Source organism: Muscardinus avellanarius (genome assembly GCF_963383645.1).
Source record: "Muscardinus avellanarius genome assembly, chromosome: 1".
NCBI lineage: Eukaryota > Metazoa > Chordata > Mammalia > Rodentia > Gliridae > Muscardinus > Muscardinus avellanarius.
In genome coordinates, this window is record NC_137786.1 from 8,009,884 (window position 1) to 8,029,013 (window position 19,130).

The 19,130-nt window shown below is 37.0% G+C and overlaps 1 protein-coding gene across 1 annotated transcript in view; it reads right to left on the bottom strand.

Annotated features, from left to right (window-relative positions):
• TAS2R1 (taste 2 receptor member 1) overlaps positions 1 to 19,130 on the bottom strand; it is a gene marked incomplete at both ends in the record, with an annotated part of 44,813 nt that overhangs the window by 24,539 nt on the left and 1,144 nt on the right. Inside the window, 3 exons of the mRNA XM_080698279.1 lie at positions 15,421 to 15,489; positions 15,580 to 15,701; positions 18,333 to 18,395. Coding sequence (XP_080554405.1) covers positions 15,421 to 15,489; positions 15,580 to 15,701; positions 18,333 to 18,395 — 254 coding nt within the window. The remainder of the gene's footprint in view (positions 1 to 15,420; positions 15,490 to 15,579; positions 15,702 to 18,332; positions 18,396 to 19,130) is intronic.

The window sequence follows — 19,130 nt, forward strand, 5'->3', positions numbered from 1 at the left end:
CATGACAAACAGAAACTGAAGGAATTTATGTCTTCAAAACCAGCACTAGAGAAAATACTCAAAAGGATTAATTACAAAGAATTAGGTAACATGCACCACAACCAGAGAAAAAAGATTTTCCATCCAATAGACAACTAAGATTGGCTATCTTTGGAGATTCATTATTTATGTTAGTCTTTTACCCTTTTCTAAATTGTATTGTTTGCTTTTATTGTTGCTAATTCTTAGGATTTCTAGTTGGAATATTAATATACCTTCAGATATAGCATTTGGAAATATTTTATCCCATTCTATCAGTAATTTTTAACTCTGTTTACATTGTCTTTGGATATTCAATTTTTTTTATTTTCTAGGGAGTTTGTTTACCCTTCTGTTGCCTGTGCCATTGAAATCATATCCAAGAAAACACTGCCAATTTCAATATCATGAAGTTTTATGACCCAGATTTTCTTCTAAAAGTTTATAGTCTTGATATTTATATTTAGGTCTTTTATCTATTTTGAGTTAAAATTTGTATATGGTGTTAGGTAAGGGTCCAATTTTATTCTTCTTCATGTAATTATTATTTTTCAACAATATTTAGTTAAAAGATTAGTATTTCCTCCACCAAATGTTCGTGGAAACCTTGTCAAAAATAACTTGACAATATAGGGAAGAATTTAGCTCTAGGCTTTTATTTAACTCCAATGGTTTATATATCTGCCTTTAGAACAGTACTACACTGTTTCAATTATTGTAGTTTGTATATGGTTTGAAATCAGAAAATATACATCTTCTAACTTTGTTCTTTTTTGAGATCATTTTGTGTATCTAAAGTCCATAGTCCATATTAGGATAGATTTTCTCTGAAAAATAAATAAATAAATCTGTGATAGTTTCACCTAAAAAAAAAGAAAAAAAATTTCTCTGGTAAGAAAGAAAACAAAAAGAAATATTGAAATGTTATCTTAAAGTCATTAAAAGGCTGGGCGTGGTGGCGCACGCTTGTAATCCCTGTGCTTGGGAGGCGGAGACAGGAGGATCGCGCAGGTTTGGAGCCAGCCACGCTGGCTTAAGAGACCCTGTTTCCAAATAAAAAGTTAAAAAATAGGTCTGGGAGTGTAGCCAGTGGGAGTGTATCCCAGAGGTAGAAGGGCTTCCAGGAACCCCAGTACCACCAAAAAAAAAAAAAAGTCATTAAAAGCTTGGTATTAGACAAATGAAACTGTTATGTGAGATAATCATTGTCAATTTTAGATGAATTGCTATAATACTAGATGTCAAACACTAAGCCAAGCATGGGAAGCAGGGATGGGGAGGGAACATGGTAGGGATCAGGTAGGGGCTAACTGGGTGATGTGTGCATGTATGTCTACAAAAGTTTTTTTTATACCATTATGATGTATGAATACAGTGCACCAATAAAAAAATAAAAAATAATAAAAAAAGAAAACAACTACTTACCCATACATAAACCTGCTGTCACCTTTAAAACCCTCCAACTAAGATTGGATCAGAGAGGTGATCCACATGAAAGAACAACAAGACAATAAAGATTAACTACAGAAAATAGAAAGAAATGCTCAACAGCCCACATATTGAGGCTTAAAGAAGCATAGATCACAAACTATTATGCCCACACTGCTGAGCTGACTTTTTATAAAGGTGTTGTCAGACAGAATACCTGACCTTAACAACTAAAACCCATCAACACCACCATAGCAGTAGGCAAAAGGAACTCCAGAGCACCTCAGTATTGATGATCTACAGATAGAACAACAGTGGGGTGATAGTAGACACAGTCTTCAGGGTTAATATCAATGTGTAAGTAGCAGCTGGAATCATCTCTTCCAATAGCAATCTGGAACAACATCTATCAACAATGACTCACAAACAAAGAGAAAAAAGATGACAAGACAATAGAAACACAAACTGAGAATTCTGAAAATATGAGAATGAGCAACAGTGAAAAAATAATCCCCACAACTCAGAGAAGTAATAAACAATAATATACAAGAAATGCAAAAAGGAGAATTCCAAATTCTGATCTTCAAGATGATGAAAGGCCTCACAGTAAGTATATAGGAAATGAAAGAGAAAATTGAGACTTTAAGAAAGAATAAAAAAGAGGCCTGGAATAAAATAGAGGAGTCAAAAAATGAAATAAAGACAGTAACAGAAAGAAATTCTGGAAGATTAAATGAAATTAAAAATAGAATATCACTGTTAGGAGACATTTTTTTCAAAACCAAAGAAACAGTTGACAGTATACAGAAGACATTACAACAACCAAATATAAACATCCAACAAGTATGGGACAATAGGAAACATCCTAAGTTATGGACAAAAGTCATTGCAGAGAATAGAGGCACAAACCAAGGGTATCTAAATCTCTTCAGAGAATAATTTCAGAGAATTTTCCAAACATGAATAAAGACTTGGACATGTACATACTGAAGACATACAGAACACCATTAAGATAAAGGAAGGACTTCCCCATGCCACTAAATAATCAAGATGACCAACATAAAGACTAAGGAAAAAAATCTTAAAAACAGTGAGAACTGATGACATTCAGGGGCAAAACAATAAAAATCACTCCAAAATTCATAACATAAGATACGAATGCCAGGAGAGACAGGTGTTATGTAATCCAGGCCCTGGAAGAAAACAACTTCCAACCAAAACTGCTATATCCAGGCAAGGTTATTGTTTAAGATTGATGTAGAAATGAAAATGTTTCAAGATAAACAGAATCATAACAAATTCAGCAAGCACTAGAGAAAATACTTAAAGAAATAAATCATAAAAAAGAAAATTTCAGAAGCAGAGAAGAGATTAATTCAATCAGTGGGGAAAATAAATAAAGAAGAAATAACACTACATCAAACAGAATATAGAACACAAAATGACAGAAAATAAAAATTATTATCTCAATAATGACACTGAATGTCAAAGGACTTAACTCACCAATTAAAAGACATAGACTGGCAATGTGGATTAAAAATCATAATCCAAATATATGCTGCTTGCAAGAAACTTACTTTAGAGCCAAAGGTATTCATAGGCTAAAAGTGAAAGGGTGAAAATGGACATATCATGCCAGTGGAGACCAAAAATAAACAGAGGTAGCAATGTTGATGTCTAATAAAATAGACTCAGAGAGACAAAGCAGAGCACTTCTTATTAAGAACATGAAAAATCCAGCAAGAAAATATAATGATAGTAAATGTTTATACCCCAAATGTGCATGTTCCCACACTTGTAAAACAAACTTCAGGACATCAGGTCCCACAAAGACCCAAATATTGGGAGATTTTAACACAAAACTCACACCACTAGATCAATCTTCAAGGCAAAAGATGAGTAAATACTCTTCAGAACTAGATAAAATTATAAACCAAATATACCTAAATAGACATGTACAGAATATTTCAAGCAGCAACAGCCGAATACATATTCTTTTCAGCTGCCATGGAACCTTCTCCAAAATAGATCACATCCTGGGCCACAATGTAAGCAACATAAAATTCAAAAGATATAATTACCTGCACCTTTTCAGATCACAAAGGAATAAAAGTAGAAATCAACAACAGGAAGACAAAAATAAGTTGTATAAATACATGGAGATTGAATGATAAACTCTTTAATGAAGAGTGGATAAGATCAGAAATAAGGGGAAAAATAAGAAAATTCCTGGAATTAAACAAAACTAGAGACACAACAGACCAAAATTTATGGGACACTTTGAAGGCAGTGTTAAAAGTTTATAGCATTGTGTGCCCACATAAAAAGAACAGAAAGTTGTCAAACAGCCTAATGACATATCTCAAGGGCCTAGAAAAACAGCAACAGCCTAATTCCAAAGCCAACAGAAGGCAGAAAATAATTAAAATTAGAGCATAAATAAATGAAACCGAGAATAAAAAGTACAAAGGATTATAAAAACAAAAAGCTGGTTCTCTGAAAAGATTTAAGATCAACAAACCCCTGGCCAACCTAATCAAAAGAAAGACATAATCAATTCTATTTATTAAAATCAAAAATGAAAAAGGAGACACCAATACAGACAGTGGGGAAATTAAAAGGATTATCAGAAATATTTTGAAAATTTATACTCCAGTAGACTAGAAAACATGCAAGAAATTGATGGATTTCTAAGCATATATAACCTACCTAAATTGAGCCAAGAGGACACAGAAAACCTAAAACAACCAAGAGCAAGCAAATACATAGAAGCAGCAATAAAACTTCTCCCATCAACAAAAAGCCCAGGCCCAGATGGGTGGGTTTCCAGATGAAGTCTACAAAAATTTTAGAGAAGAACTAAACCCAATACACTATAACTTGTTCTGGGAAATTGGAAGAGATGGAATTCTTCCAAACTTCTTCTATGATGCCAATATATTGATAACAAAACCAAATAAAGATATTTCAAGAAAAATTACAATTCAATATCTTTGATGAACATAGATGCAAAAATTCTAAACAAAGTTCTACCTATGCATATTCAAAACCTGATCAAGAGTATTGTACACCATTACCAAATTGGTTTCATCCCAGGAAAGCAAGCCTGATCCAACATATGCATGTCAATACATGGTATTCACCACATAAATTGAAATGAGAACAAAAATCACATGATTACATCAATAAATGCTGAAAAGTTATTTAACAAAATCCAAAACCCATTTATGTTAAAAACACTGCAGAAAAATGGAATATAAGGAACATATCTCAACATCATTAAGCCAATATACAATAAATCTAAAGCCAAAATCATATTGAACAGGAAAAAACCTGCAAGAATTTCCTCTAAAATCAAGAACAAGAGAAGGATGCCTACTATCACCACTCCTTTTCAATCTAGTCCTCAAGAATCTGGCCACTGGCTGGGCATGATGGTGCACGCTTGTAATCCATGTGCTTGGGAGGCTGAGACAGGAGGATCACACAGGTTCGAAACCAGCCTTAGCTGGCTCAAGAGACCCTGTTTCCAAATAAAAATATAAAATAGGTCTGGGAGTGTAGCCCAGAGGTAGAAGGCCCCTGGGTTCCACCCATCCACCCACACACACACACACAAAGAATCTGGCCACAGGAGTAAGAAAAGAGAAGGATATCAAAGAAATTCAAATAGGAAAAGAAGAATTGAAGTTATCTTTGTTTGCAGATGACATGATTCTACTTCTAGAAAAAAAATCTCAATCAGAAGACTACTGGAGCTAAGTAACCAATTCAGCAAAGTAGTGGGATGCGAAATCCACCTAAAGAAATCAATAGCTTTTCTATATGCCAACAATGAATTCACAAAGAAAGAAATACAGAAAACAATTTCATTTAATTAGCCTCAAAACCAATAATATACCTAAGAATAAACCTAACCAAAGATGTAAAAGACCTCTTCAATGAAAATTATAGAATATTAGAGAAAGACATTGAATAAAACCTTGGAAGATAGAAAGATCTCCCTCGCTCATAGAGAGGCAGAATAAATGTCATCAAAATGTCCATTCTGGAGACTTCCGGGAAGATGGCGACCGAGAAAAGTGGGGCTTAAGAGCCCCGCTAACAGCCAAACTCCATTACCACAAAATCAGCGCCTTTCATAGCCAGAAAACACCATCACCAGTGAAACAAAAAATCACCAGGCTCCAGAGAGAAAGCGGACTGAGAACAGAGCCACAGAGGAGATACACTGGCCTCGCGCCCGAGGACGCGGCAGACGCAGCAGCAGCGCCATACTGCTGGCGGCACCGGCGAATTCACGGGACGGCTACAGCAAGCCGAGGTGAGCCACTGCGGAACAGCCAGGTGGAATTCTCCACGCAGAGAGTGTCTAAAGCTCCCAGTGGCTGAGCTCAGCAAACGCTGCAGCTATTCAGAGTCGAAATCAAAACCAAGAAGAAAAATGCCAGCCCCATAGCCAAGGGCGTAGCAGCGGCGCCATATTGCCACCAGCGGCAGCAGCAGCAGCGAATTCAGCGAGGCCAGTACAGCTACATCTGCGCACTCAAAAACAGTGAGTCAAATTGTGGGCCACAGAGGAGAAATCCCAGTACTGTACTCCCTAGGACTTGACCCAGTGGGGGAGGGGCGGTGGCAGAGATATCACACCATAGGAGAACGTGCAACCTGGCACCCCCCACAGTCTAAAGCAGTCTCTATCGACTCTCTGGGTCGGAGACTCTGTGATAAAACCCAGTAAAGGAGTAGTGGGGTCTGAGATACTACTGACTCGAGATCAAGAACACCTTAAGTGAAGTCATAGTGACCCAAGAGAAGAACCCAGAGAAGGTACAAACATCCGAAATCATGGGAAAGAGGAATAATACTGGAGCAATGAATGCACACAACCCCACAACATCAGAACCCGATAAAACAGAAAATCAGAGATTTCTAGAAGATCAAATCAGGAAAATAACTGTAGAAATAATAGAGGTGCTTCGAAAAGAACTCAGAGAGAGCCAAAAAGAGATAAAGGATGCAATTAATGAAGTAAAGGACTCAATTCAAAGCACAAACAACCGATTAGAACACATGGAGAACAGAATCTCGCTCTTAGAAGATGAGCAATCCAAAAATGAACGCATAGTTTCTAATCTAGAAAAAAGTATCCGACAGCAGGAATCTGATATTGAAGAAATATGGGCCCATTTTAAGAGAGCTAACCTAAGAATAATTGGAATAGAGGAGGGAAAAGAAAGTGAAACCAAAGGGATCAACAATCTCTTCAAGGAAGTAATAGCAGAAAATTTTCCAGACATAGAGCAAGAGGTCGATACACAGGTCCAGGAAACTTATAGAACTCCCTTTAGACAGGATCGGAGAAGAGGATCCCCACGCCACATAATTGTCAAAATGACCAATGTGGAAGCCAAGCAGAGAATCTTAAAGGCAACAAAAGCAAAGGGCCAAGTGACATTCAGAGGCAAACCAATTAGAATCACTCCAGACTTCCCAAACCAAGTTATGAGAGCCAGAGGGCTTGGAGTAACATATTCCCAATTCTGAAAGAAAACAACTTCCAGCCAAAAATTTCCTACCCAGCAAAACTTTCTATCAAATTAGATGGAGAAATAAGAAGCTTCCATGACAAACAGAAACTGAAGGAATTTATGTCTTCAAAACCAGCGCTAGAGAAAATACTCAAAGAGATTAACTACAAAGAAGAAATAGATAACACACACCAGAACTAGAGAAACAAGATTTTCCATCCAACAGACAACTAAGATTGGTTATCTGTGGAGATTTATTATTTATGTTAGTCTTTTACCTATCTCTAAAGGGTATTGTTTGCCTTTATTGTTGTTAATTTTTAGGACTTCTAGTTGGAATATTAATATACCTTCAGATATAGCAATTGGAAATATTTTATCCCATTCTATTAGTAACTGTTAACTCTGTTTACATTGTCTTTGGATATAAAATATTTTTTTTATTTTTTAGGGAGTTTGTATACGCTTCTGTTGCCTGTGCCATTGAAATCATAACCAAGAAATCACTGCCAATTTCAATGTTGTGAGGTTTAATGACCCAGATTTTCTCCTAAAAGTTTATAGTCTTAAGATTTATATGTAGGTCTTTTACCTATTTTGAGTTAATATTTGTATATGGGATTAGGTAAGGGATCAATTTTATTCTTTTCCATGTAATTATTATTTTTTAATAATATTTAGTTAAAAGATTAATATTTCCACCACCAAATATTCGTGGAAACCTTGTCAAAAATAACTTGACAATATAGGGAAGAATTTAGCTCTAGGCTTTTATTTAACTCCAATGGTTTATATATCTGCCTTTAGAATAGTACTACACTGTGTCGATTATTGTAGCTTTATATGGTTTGAAATCAGAAAATATATATCTTCTAGCTTTGTTCTTTTTCAAGATCGTTTTGGGTACCTAGAGTCCATATTCCATATTAGGATAGATTTTTTTTCTGAAAAATAAATATATAAATATATGATAGTTTCACCTAAAAAATAGAAAAAAAATATTCTCTGGTAAGAAAGAAAGCAAAAAGAAATATTGAAATGTTATCTTTAAGTCATCAAAAGCTTGGTATCAGACAAATGAAACTGTTATGTGAGATTACCATTTTTAATTTTAGATAAATTGCCATAATACTAGATGTCAACTACTAAGCCAAGCATGGGAGGGAGGGATAGGGAGAGAATGGGGTGGGGATTGGGTGGGGGCTGACTGGGAAAAGTGTGCATGTATGTCTACAAAAGTATGTATCCCACTATGATGTATGAATACAGTGCACCAATAAAAAAAGTAATAAAAAATTAAATAAAATAAATAAATAAAAGAAAAGAAAAGAAAAAAATGTCCATTCTGCCAAAAGTTTTCTACAAAATCAATGCAATCCAAAAATACTGACATTCTTCATAGACCTATCATGAATTTCATATGGAGAAACAAAAGACCCAGAATACCCAAAGAAATTCTCAGCAATGAGAACCATGCAGGAAGCATCACATTTTCTTACTTCAAGTTATACTGCAGTTATAGTACTTTGAACAGCATGGTATTGGCACAAAAACAGGCAAATAGACCTGCACAGAACATAACAGAAGATACAAAAACAAACACACACACTTATAGTCAACTGATCTTTGGCAATGGGGTCAATTCATACACTGGAGAAAAGACAGCCCTTTTAATAAATGGTGCTGGGAGAACTGGCTATTCATTTGTTGAAAAATGGAAGTAAATCCTTACCTCTCACCCTGAACAGGAATCAACACAAAATAGATTAAAGACCTGGAAATCAGACCAGAGACTGGAAGCTATCAGAGGAGGACATAGGTTCAACACTCCAAAATATAAACAAAGGTAATATCTTCCGTGACAGACATCCAAAGCTCAGAAAATTAAAACAAGGATTAACAAATGGGATGGCATCAAACTAAAAAGTTTCTGCTCATCAAAGAAATCATCAAGAATCTAAAGAGAAAGCCTTCAGAATGGGAGAAGATCTTTACTGTCTACTCTTGTGATAGAGGCCTAATATCTAGAATTTACAAAGAGCTTAAAAGATTTTACAGTAGCAAAACAAATAATCCAACCAAGAAATGGGCAACTGCATTGAGTAGACACTTCAGAAAAGAAGAGATACAAATGGCCAGTAGATAGATGCAAAAATGTTCAACATCATTAGCCATCAGAGAGATGTAAATCAAAACCACACTGAGATTTCATCTAACCCCAATCAGAATGGCATGAATAACCAACAAATGCTGGTGAGGACATGGGGAAATAGGAACTCTTCTATACTTTGGTGGGAGTGCAAACTAGTTCAGCCACTATGGAGATCAGTGTGGAGATTCCTTAGAAAACTGGGAGTAGATCCACCATATAATCTGCTTATACCACTACTGGGTATTTTTTCAAGGGGGTTGAAATCAGAGAACTACAGTAACATATGCATACCTATGTTCATTGCAGCACAATTCATAACAGCCAAACTATGGAATCAACCTAGGTGTCCATCAACACATGAACGGATTACAAAATTATGGGAAATACACACAATGGAATTCTACTAAGCAATAAAAGAGAACAAAACTATATCATTTGTAAGAAGATGGAAAGACCTGGAGAACATTATGTTAATTAAGATTAAGCAAGCACAGAAAGAGAAGGGACATATGTTTTCTCTAATATGCTTGAGCCAGGGAGTATTTGGGATACCAGAGAAACTCAAGATAATGGACAATATTCTCAATAGAGCCAGGGAAGAAGGGTAGGGGAGTAAGAAGACTGAGGTTCATTAATAGAAATGCTACCTATGACTATATATATACATGTGAATATAATATTGTTAACCTGGACACTCAGTATTGGGAGGGAGGGAAATGGGGAGGTGGGGAAAGTGGGCAGGGCACCAAGTACTGTGTGAATATATGCCTTTGTCAACTTGATGTACATTATGATGTGAGAATATAGTGCACCAATAGTATATATGTATATATATATATATATATATATATATATATATATATATATATATATATATTCTGGCATGAAACATAAACCAGATTTTTCTCTCCAGACACATTGTAAGAGTTCCAGTCTAAAGTCCTATTAAAAACAAACAAAGAAACAAACAAAAAATAAGCCGTATATGGTGGCACAGTTTGTAATGCCAGCATTTGGGAGGCTGAGACAGGAGGATCGTGGTTCACGAACAGCCTCAGCTACTTAGTGAGGCCCTTTGAAACTCAGTGAGACCCTGTTTCAATATAGAGTTAAAAATAGGGCTGGGGTGTAGCTCAGTGGTAGAATTCTCTTGAGTTTCATCCCTTGTACCACAAAAAATATAAAATAATAAAAATCAACATAAAAATATACCTTGGCATTATAATAATGCTGAAATCAAATATTTTTATTTGCAGAATTTAAATGGAAACAGGCAAATCAAAATTGTTAATTTATTAATGTGGCACATTTCTTCTGTACTATTTGGTATTCATTGTTACATTATTTGCAATGAAGAAAAAACCTAATTAGTAATGTAAAACTCCCTGCTCTGGAAGTCCAATGTGAATATCCACTTGGTCTGCTCCGGGGCTCCATCGCCCAATCACGATTCTCAGCGTGACCTTGGCCCATGGCAGGTTCAGTTCTATGGGCCTGAGGCTACTTTCCCAGGAAGTTCCTGCTTGTTTGTCTGCACTGCTTTGCTTTGTTTTATTTTTGCTTTCTCAAATATAATTCAAAAGCCCAAAGAGAACACAACAGAGATATTTCACAAGACATTCATTCATTCTCTCCCTGTGGAAACAGGGAGACAGAGAGCTATTCATGCTCGAGGCCCATCTGGGCTCCCTCAGAAGGGGTCCGCTCCACATGTAGCTGCAAGCCCACCTCCCGGCACATTCCCACGGATCTGGGTACGAAGTCACCCCCGGCATTGTGGTTTGCAGGCGCAGGAACCCAGAGTGTAAAAGAACTCGAAACGTGCAAACAAAGAAAGGTGCTGTGTCTTCAGATGGGGCTGTTCAGCTGAGCTGGTGTCCCAGACCCTGGAGAAACTGGTATTTGTTTTTTTTTTTAATTTTTTTATTGGTGCACTGTATTCATACATCATAATGGAATACAAACTTTTGTAGACATACATGCACACATCGCCCAGTCAGCCCCCACCAGATCCCCACCCCATTCTCTCCCCATCCCTTCCTTCCATGCTTGGCTTAGTGGTTGACATCTAGTATTATAGCAATTTATCCAAAATTAAAAATGATAATCTCACATAACAGGAGAAACTGGTATTTGAACAAGAGCAGAGATCCTCCGGTTTACATCTGTCCGTGTGAATACGGGGGCCATTTGTATTTCTCACATCCTGGAAGTTGTGCCATCTGCAGAGTTTGTTCACTCTGAATTAGTTACAAATGATTAAATCAGCCTCTAAAATACTTCACTGCAAGCCATTGAACATAGACAGTTTTGATGCCTTAGGGGTTATGAGTTCTGGTCCCTAACCATTTGCCTCAGGCATCTTCTAATACATATATATATATACATATATATATATATGTATATATATATATGTGTGTGTGTGTATGTATATGTACATATACACACATATATATAAATATTGTTTTATTTTATTTTTGACTTTCAGTTTTATTTATTTTTTCATATTTTATTTTATTTATATGTGGAACATATTGAAAATGGTATACATTTAGATTGTGCTTGGTGCCCTCCCCCCTTCATTTTCCTTCCCCTCCTCCCAACAATGAGTGTCCAGGTTAACCATGCTATATTCATACCTTTACACATATTTGGTTGTAGTTCCTCCATTAATAAACCTCAGCCTTCTTCCGCACCTATCCTTCTTTCTGGCTTTGCTGAGATTTCCCCTCCATTATCCGGGGTGCATCTGGTATTGCCACTACTCCCTAGTTGGGCGTATTAGAGAAAACATGTGTCTCTTCTCTTTCTGTGCTTGGCTGATCTCACTTAACATAATGTTCTCTAGATCTTTCCATCTTCTTGTGAATGCTATGATTTTAATTTTCTTTATAGCTGAATAGAATTCCATTGTGTGTATTTGCAATAATTTTGCAATCTACTCATCTGTTGATGGTGACCTAGGTTGGTTCCATATTTTGGCTACTACAAATTGTGCTGCTATGAACATGGGTATGCATATGTTACTGTAATTTTCTGACTTCAAGCCCTTTGGAAAGATACCCAGGAGTGGTGTAATCTGATTATATGGTGGATCTATTCCCAGTTTCTAAGGAATATCCACACTGATCTTCATAGCAGCTGAACTAGTTTGCACTTCCACCAACAGTGTTCTTTATGCTTGCCACTCTGATTGGGGTTAGATGGAGTCTCAGCATAGTTTTGATTTGCATCTCCCTGATGGCTAATGATGTTGAACATCTTTTCATGTATCTATTGGCCATTTGTATCTCTTTTTTTGTGAAGTGTCTATTCAGTTCAGTTGCCCATTACTTGATTGTGTGTTGTTTTTTTTTTTTTTTTTTTTTTTTTTTTTTTTTTTTTTGCTAGTGTGAAGTCTTTTGAGCTCTTTCTATCAGAGTGGTGGCTGGTAAAGATCTTCTCCCATTCTGTAGGCTTTCTCTTTAGGTTCTTGGTGGTTTCTTTTGATGAGAAGAAACTTTTTAGTGTGATGCCATCCCACTTGTTAATTCTTGCTTTAATTTCCTGTGCTTTGGAGGTCTTGTTGAGAAAGTTACTACCTGTGCCTATATGTTGGAGTGTTGAGCCTATTATTTTTAAAAGGAAAAAAAATAAAAGAAATTTTCCTTTTGTATTTCTTTGGGTTTGACCCTTGAAATGAGTTTCATACTAACTTCTTTTTAAAGATGTCAGGATACTTGGTTTTATCTTGCTATATTTTAAGATGACCATGGACATTGCTGTGTTCATATATTCTGATGCTAAATTTTTGTCAATTAGTTTATACACAAGTTGATTCTAATAGGAAAGGCTTACTGAGAGTTAACTGAGTTAATCCACAATGCAGACTGGGTCACCTGTGTTTGTCCATGAACAATACCAGAATAGAATAACAGAAGTATACCCAGACCCTATGTTATCTTCTTTGACTATACAACTATTTTTATTGTGGCCTATCTATTATGTTATGATATATTATATAAAATATGTATAAACTTTTACCATTTTTATCATTTTAGTGTATAATTTACAGACATAAAGTACATTCTTGGTATTGTGTAACTATCACTATACTATTTCTAGAAACAGAAATTCTGTAGCCATTAAATAGAAACTCTCTATGTCCACTTCCCCCATCAGTCCCTAGTAACTATATTCTACTCTCTGTCTTCATGAATTTAATTTCCTAAGTATAAGTAGAATTGTACAATTGTACAATTGTCCTTTTTATCTGAATTCTTTCACTTAGCCTAGTGTTTTAAAGCTTCATCTGTGCTGTAGCAGGTATTAAAACTTTGTTCCTTTTTGTGGCATTAGGAATTAAACCCAAGTGCACTCTCCTCCAAAGTACGTTCCTTTCCCTACTTTTTTTTTGAATAGGGACTTTCTAAGTTGCTGATCCTCACCTCAAACCTGTGATCCACCTGTTTCAGCCTCCAAGTACTGGGATTACAACTGAGCATGATCACACTTGGGTACTTTGTTCCTTTTAAGGATGAGTAGTATTCCATGAGATAGGCATACCACATTTGCTTTGCCTCCTTCCTTTGTGATGGGCATGTGGATTGTTCCCCTCTCTTAACTATTACACACCATGCTGCTGTGTACACAGGTGTACAAATGTCTGTTCCAGACCTAGTTTTCAATTCTCTTAGGTATTGAAATTGGAATTTTAGTGGAATTGCTAGAACATAAACTAATTCTATGCTTAGTGTTTTTAAACAAGAGAAGAAAGCTTTAATTTCCACATTAAACATTGTTTACCATTGTTAACAGAAATTACAGTAACACTGGTTAAGATGACTTCAGAAAACTAAAAATAAATGCGTATCATGTGAAAACCTTGTTTAATGTGAATGATGGTGTTTGATATTGTAGTTTTCTTGGGAAGCTGCAACTTATCTTGAAGAGAAAGCAAAGAGGATGAGAAAGACATGGTTTAATAAAAGAAGAACTTTGTCTAGTCCAGAACAAAACTATAGGGAGAAGAGAGTTTAAGGGAAGCTAGAATATTTCTTAGGAACATGCATCCCAATTTCAAACACTGAAATAGAGCCATGCTATAATTTTTTCTCAGAAATGGTGAAATATAGACAAAATGAACCTTTAAACATTTTAAAAACTGGACATGTCTTCATTGCCTTAAGTAGATAGGTAGTATTGTGTCATAATGATGATCTTGTGGAGAAACATTTAAAATGGAACCTAATACAACACCAAAAATAATAAAAAAGGAACTCATGCTTCATTGATTTGAACATGTTTTAAATTATAGAACAAATCACCAACTCCTGATCCCCAGTCAAAAAGATTAAGTAGATCCAGATGTCGCAGATATGAATCCAAATGTTTACATCACATCTTAAAAGCAATCATTATTTAATCTTGCAAAGGTATAGGGTGATGTATTAGATAATCTAATCCATGAAAGAAATGTTGTTTTGTATAGAAAGAAGGCAGCGAGACAAATACTCATGGGCTATTTGCATCTGTACTGACTCTTACCAAGAGCTTCACATGTTCAGCTCACTGAGGATTTCCTAGAACACACCCTGAGGTTTTCCTAGAATACATAAAGTTTCCTGATGATTGTCTATGATGGCAAAGAATAATAATTACGGAAAGAATACATCACTGATCTAGCTTAGTTTTGTGATAGATGCTCTAGAGAATATTCACCTCTGCTTGTCTGCTAAAACACACACTCTGTGCTTAAACCGGCTCCAAACTCAACCACTAGCACGACCCTCCTTAAAACATGTGGACTTCCTGCCCTGGCCATTTGGATATTTCTCCAATGAGGATATGCCATCTGTCTGTAACATCTGTCATCCCTTGATCACCAAAGTCAATTTGCATGATTGGGCTGGTTTCTTTCTTCCTTGTATATTTTTAATTATGTGTCTCTCTTTTCACCCAGAGAGGTGTAACTCTACATGGGCAAAAATTATACAAATCATCTTACTCAAGCCTAAAATTAGATTATTCCTCATCTGAGAAGTAAGACTATAATTAAGGATGCACCAGGGTATAGCCTTTAAACTGTCTGGAGTATCTAGGATGGATGGTTGGTCATTAGCATCAACAAGTTATTAGCTTGAAGACCAAGGGTAATGATTAAATGCTAATGTCCGCCTAGCCCTATCAGGTCCCAATTATCCTATCTTTAAGCAGTTGTTGCACTCGAATGAGTAAGACTTTAAGAGGCATTTATAAATTGTGAAACATGTACAATTGTTGTGCTTATTGTTTTAATATTAAATTTGGTACCATACTTGTGTTTTTCAGGCCTATGTATATTAAGGCACTGAAGATGGTTGGTGTCACCATCTTCAGTCACTGTAAACCACAGAGAACAGTTGGGGTTTGGGACTGAAGAGGTCACTGTTAGAAAAGAGAGGGCATTTGTTCTGGCGCAGCTCAGCAAACCTTTATCTAAGTGGAATATCTCTCCTGGGTAATTTTTCAGTAAGACCTTGCCTTTGGCCAGACTCTCGGTTTGGAAGCCTTCACTGAGAGCTGCATGGAGTGAGATGCAGATGATAATTCTCCTGGGGAGACACAGGATGAAGAGAGAAGGTGGGCAGTGTGTGAGATCTTGTGCAAAGGCTCCCAGGATGCACCACATCCAGCCCTGTCTTAGTCCATTTTCCATTGCCAATAGAACTCTAATACAGTGTTGGTGTGATTGCAAATTGGTGCAATCACTTTGGAAAAAAGTAGAGGATCCTCAGAAGAATGAAAAAGAATCTATCATATGATTCAGCAATACCACTTCTAAGTTTCTGGGTATCTACCTCAAAGAATGGAAACTAAACTATCAAACTAATGCATGTGTATCTATGTTTATAGTCACACAATTCATAATTGCCAAACTATGGAACCAGGCAAGATGTCCATCGATAGATGAATGGATTACAAAACTGTGGGATATATGTACAATGAAATGTTACTCAGTGATAAAGAAGAACATTATGTCATTTGCAAAGAAATGAACGGAATCAGAGAATGTTATGCCGGTGAGACTAGTCAGTCACACAAAGTAAAAATACCGGATGCTCTCTCTAATGTACAAAAGGTAGGGAGAAAAGGATCATAGGAGGAACTCCGGATGAAGAAGGAGAAACCTTAGCTGAGCAAATAAGACAACCTAACTTAGGGGGATAAGAGGGAGAGAGGGAAACTCTCTAATGCACATGATGTACATTCACAAACATATCAAAGTCAATCACTAAGCCAAACATGAGAGGGAGGGAGGGGGGAGGAAATGGGGTGGGAATTTGAGATGGGCTAAATGAGTGGTGTGTGCATGTATGCCTCTACCATCTTGTACTCCATTAAGATGTATGACTATAATATGCCAATAAAAAATTAAAAAAACAGTATACCACAGACCAGATATGTTTTAAAGAAATAATGTTTAGGAGCATATTTGGTGTCTGAAGTCAGGGGTTGAATCTCTTGATGGTCTTCTTGGTAGTAGAATCCAGAGGTAGCTGTGAGCATCGCCTGGGAGAGACAGGAATCTGTATCTCCTCTGGCCCTTTTCCCTCTTTATATAGAGTTACCAAGATGCAATTATGGGGGCTGCACCCTGGTGACTTTACCTAACCCAAATCACCTGCCTAAGGCTCCACCTCTTACACCATAGCAGATTAAGTTTCCACTCTCTTAACTGTGTAATAAAGAATAAACTTCAGTCGGGAACGTCCCCCAACATCAACCATGGTAAGCCCCGCCTCTAAAAGCAGAAGGTTGGATAAAGAAAGATGCTGTTCACATAAAAAGTCAACTCGATGCTAGATGAGGAAAAAGAAAACAATCTGGCGGGTCCAGTGAGTCCTGGTAAAGATGGCTCCAGATACCAGGGCCTCTAAATTCAAGCAATTAATATCCTAACACAATCATGAGGCAAGGTTTCTGGAAGAAATAGGTTCCTTAGGAAAGCAGGCTATGAAAATGTCTTTAGAATGCTTTATTGTGCGTTATGTTCCTTTTCCCACAACTCTTGGTAATATTAATTATTCAAATTGAGTCATATCTTAATAGTCATCTCATTAACCAGCACCATTAAAGCAGGAGTCACATGGAGTAGAATCAGAATTCAGTAGCTAAGAAAAAACTCACAGAATGATCGTGACTTTCAGGTAGGAACCTCATGGATTCAAGCCATAGGTATGTGCTGAACTTGAGATGTCAGAGAAATAAAAATGATGCTTCACTGTCTTTTCCCTAAGTAGGAATGGTAATCACCCCCAGGACACAACAGCTTTCCCCAAAGCTGGTTATCTGAGTGGACAGTTAGCTACAACCATTCCCACCTAGAAGGAAATAGGGGAATTAAATAGAGGAAGAATGAGGCTGTTACTTTGCTACTTAATGAGAACCAAGACCTGTTGGAGTAAGTTAAGCACCCTGAATCCCACCCTGGAAAAGGACACATTACCCTAAATCTCCTATAGCGATTCCTCAGGGAGACAGATTTTGGAGGTTAGAAAATCAGCACTAGAATTCTTACCACTGATGACTAGGAAATCTAAACCTAGACACAGGTGGTGTCACCACACTTAAACTGAAAATTATAGCTGAACCTAAGAATCTTTTTTATTTACTCATCTGAAAGCAAAAGGGCCCTAAATTTATTTTAGATTTGTACATATACATCAGCCCAACAGAAAATGATTATTTCCAAAATCATCAGCCCAACAGAAAATGCATCTATAATTTCAGGCAGATGAAAAATCCCCCTAGCCCACCCACATACTGATGCTGCTTCATTGTCAACAAAGACACACCACGAGGTAGGCGTGTCAAATTACCACTGTCGACCCAAAGGGTCCCGAAGCCAGTGCAAAGAGGCAAAATGAAAGATCTCTGCAAGTTATTATCTGTGCAGGGTGCCCGATTTGGGTGTATTGGGGAGCTTCTTGTTGCTGTGACCAAAGTACCTTAAAAGAACAACATAATGGAGGAAACGTTTCTTTTGACTCATGGTTTCCAAGATTCAGATCATGATTGTCCAGATCCAAGACAAAACCATCTTAGCATCATCAGCAGAGTGTGACAAGAGGAAAGCTTCTCAGGCCGCCCAGGAGGCAGAGGAGTGGGGCCGAGCGACCAGGGATAAAGCCCCCAAGGCCACACCCCCAGTGACCCACTTCTTCCAGCCATGCATGCCCCACCTCTGGAACTTGTTGCACTGCAGATCATACCTTCCACGCAGGTGGTTTGGGAGGATTCTAGACCTAAAACATAGCATAGGGGAAACGGAAAATGAACATTTAGACTTCAACAACACTTCCTCTTCGTCTTCCTCCTCCTCTTTCTCCTCCTCTTCATCTTCTTTCTCCTCCTCAAGTCTGCCTTTTTATCAGTTTCTGAGACAATCATTCCATAGCATTTAGGTTTTCTATAGGATGGAGTAGTGCAAATGCTCACAAGGACAGAAGACCTGTCTGTCCTCAGCTCCTTTTCTGATCCGAGGAGGAAAAATGACTCTGTTGTCTGTGACTTCAACAGAAAAGGATGAGCATTCAGCCCATTCACATCAGGGTAAACATCTAAGACCAGGCATAAGATATGCAGAGACCCTTCACCATCCTGTGTCCTTCTGAAATCACAAGCTCAGATATTCAAACATGTGCTTTCCTTTTTCTTAAGTTTATTGGAGAAAATTGCAGATTTGCATACAATTATAAGAAATCATACAGAGACCCTATATCATTTACCATTTTCCTCAACTGTAACATCTTGCAGCAATGGCCATGGATTAATCTACCCATATGTCATGCTTGCTTTATTTATTTATTTATTTATTTATTTATTTATTTATTTATTTATTTATTGTAGTACTGGGGTTCCTGGAAGCCCTTCTACCTTTGGGCCACACTCCCAGACCTATTTTTTATATATTTTTAAATCTGGAAACAGTCTCTTAAGCCAGTGCGGCTGGCTTCAAACCTGCGCAATCCTCCTGTCTC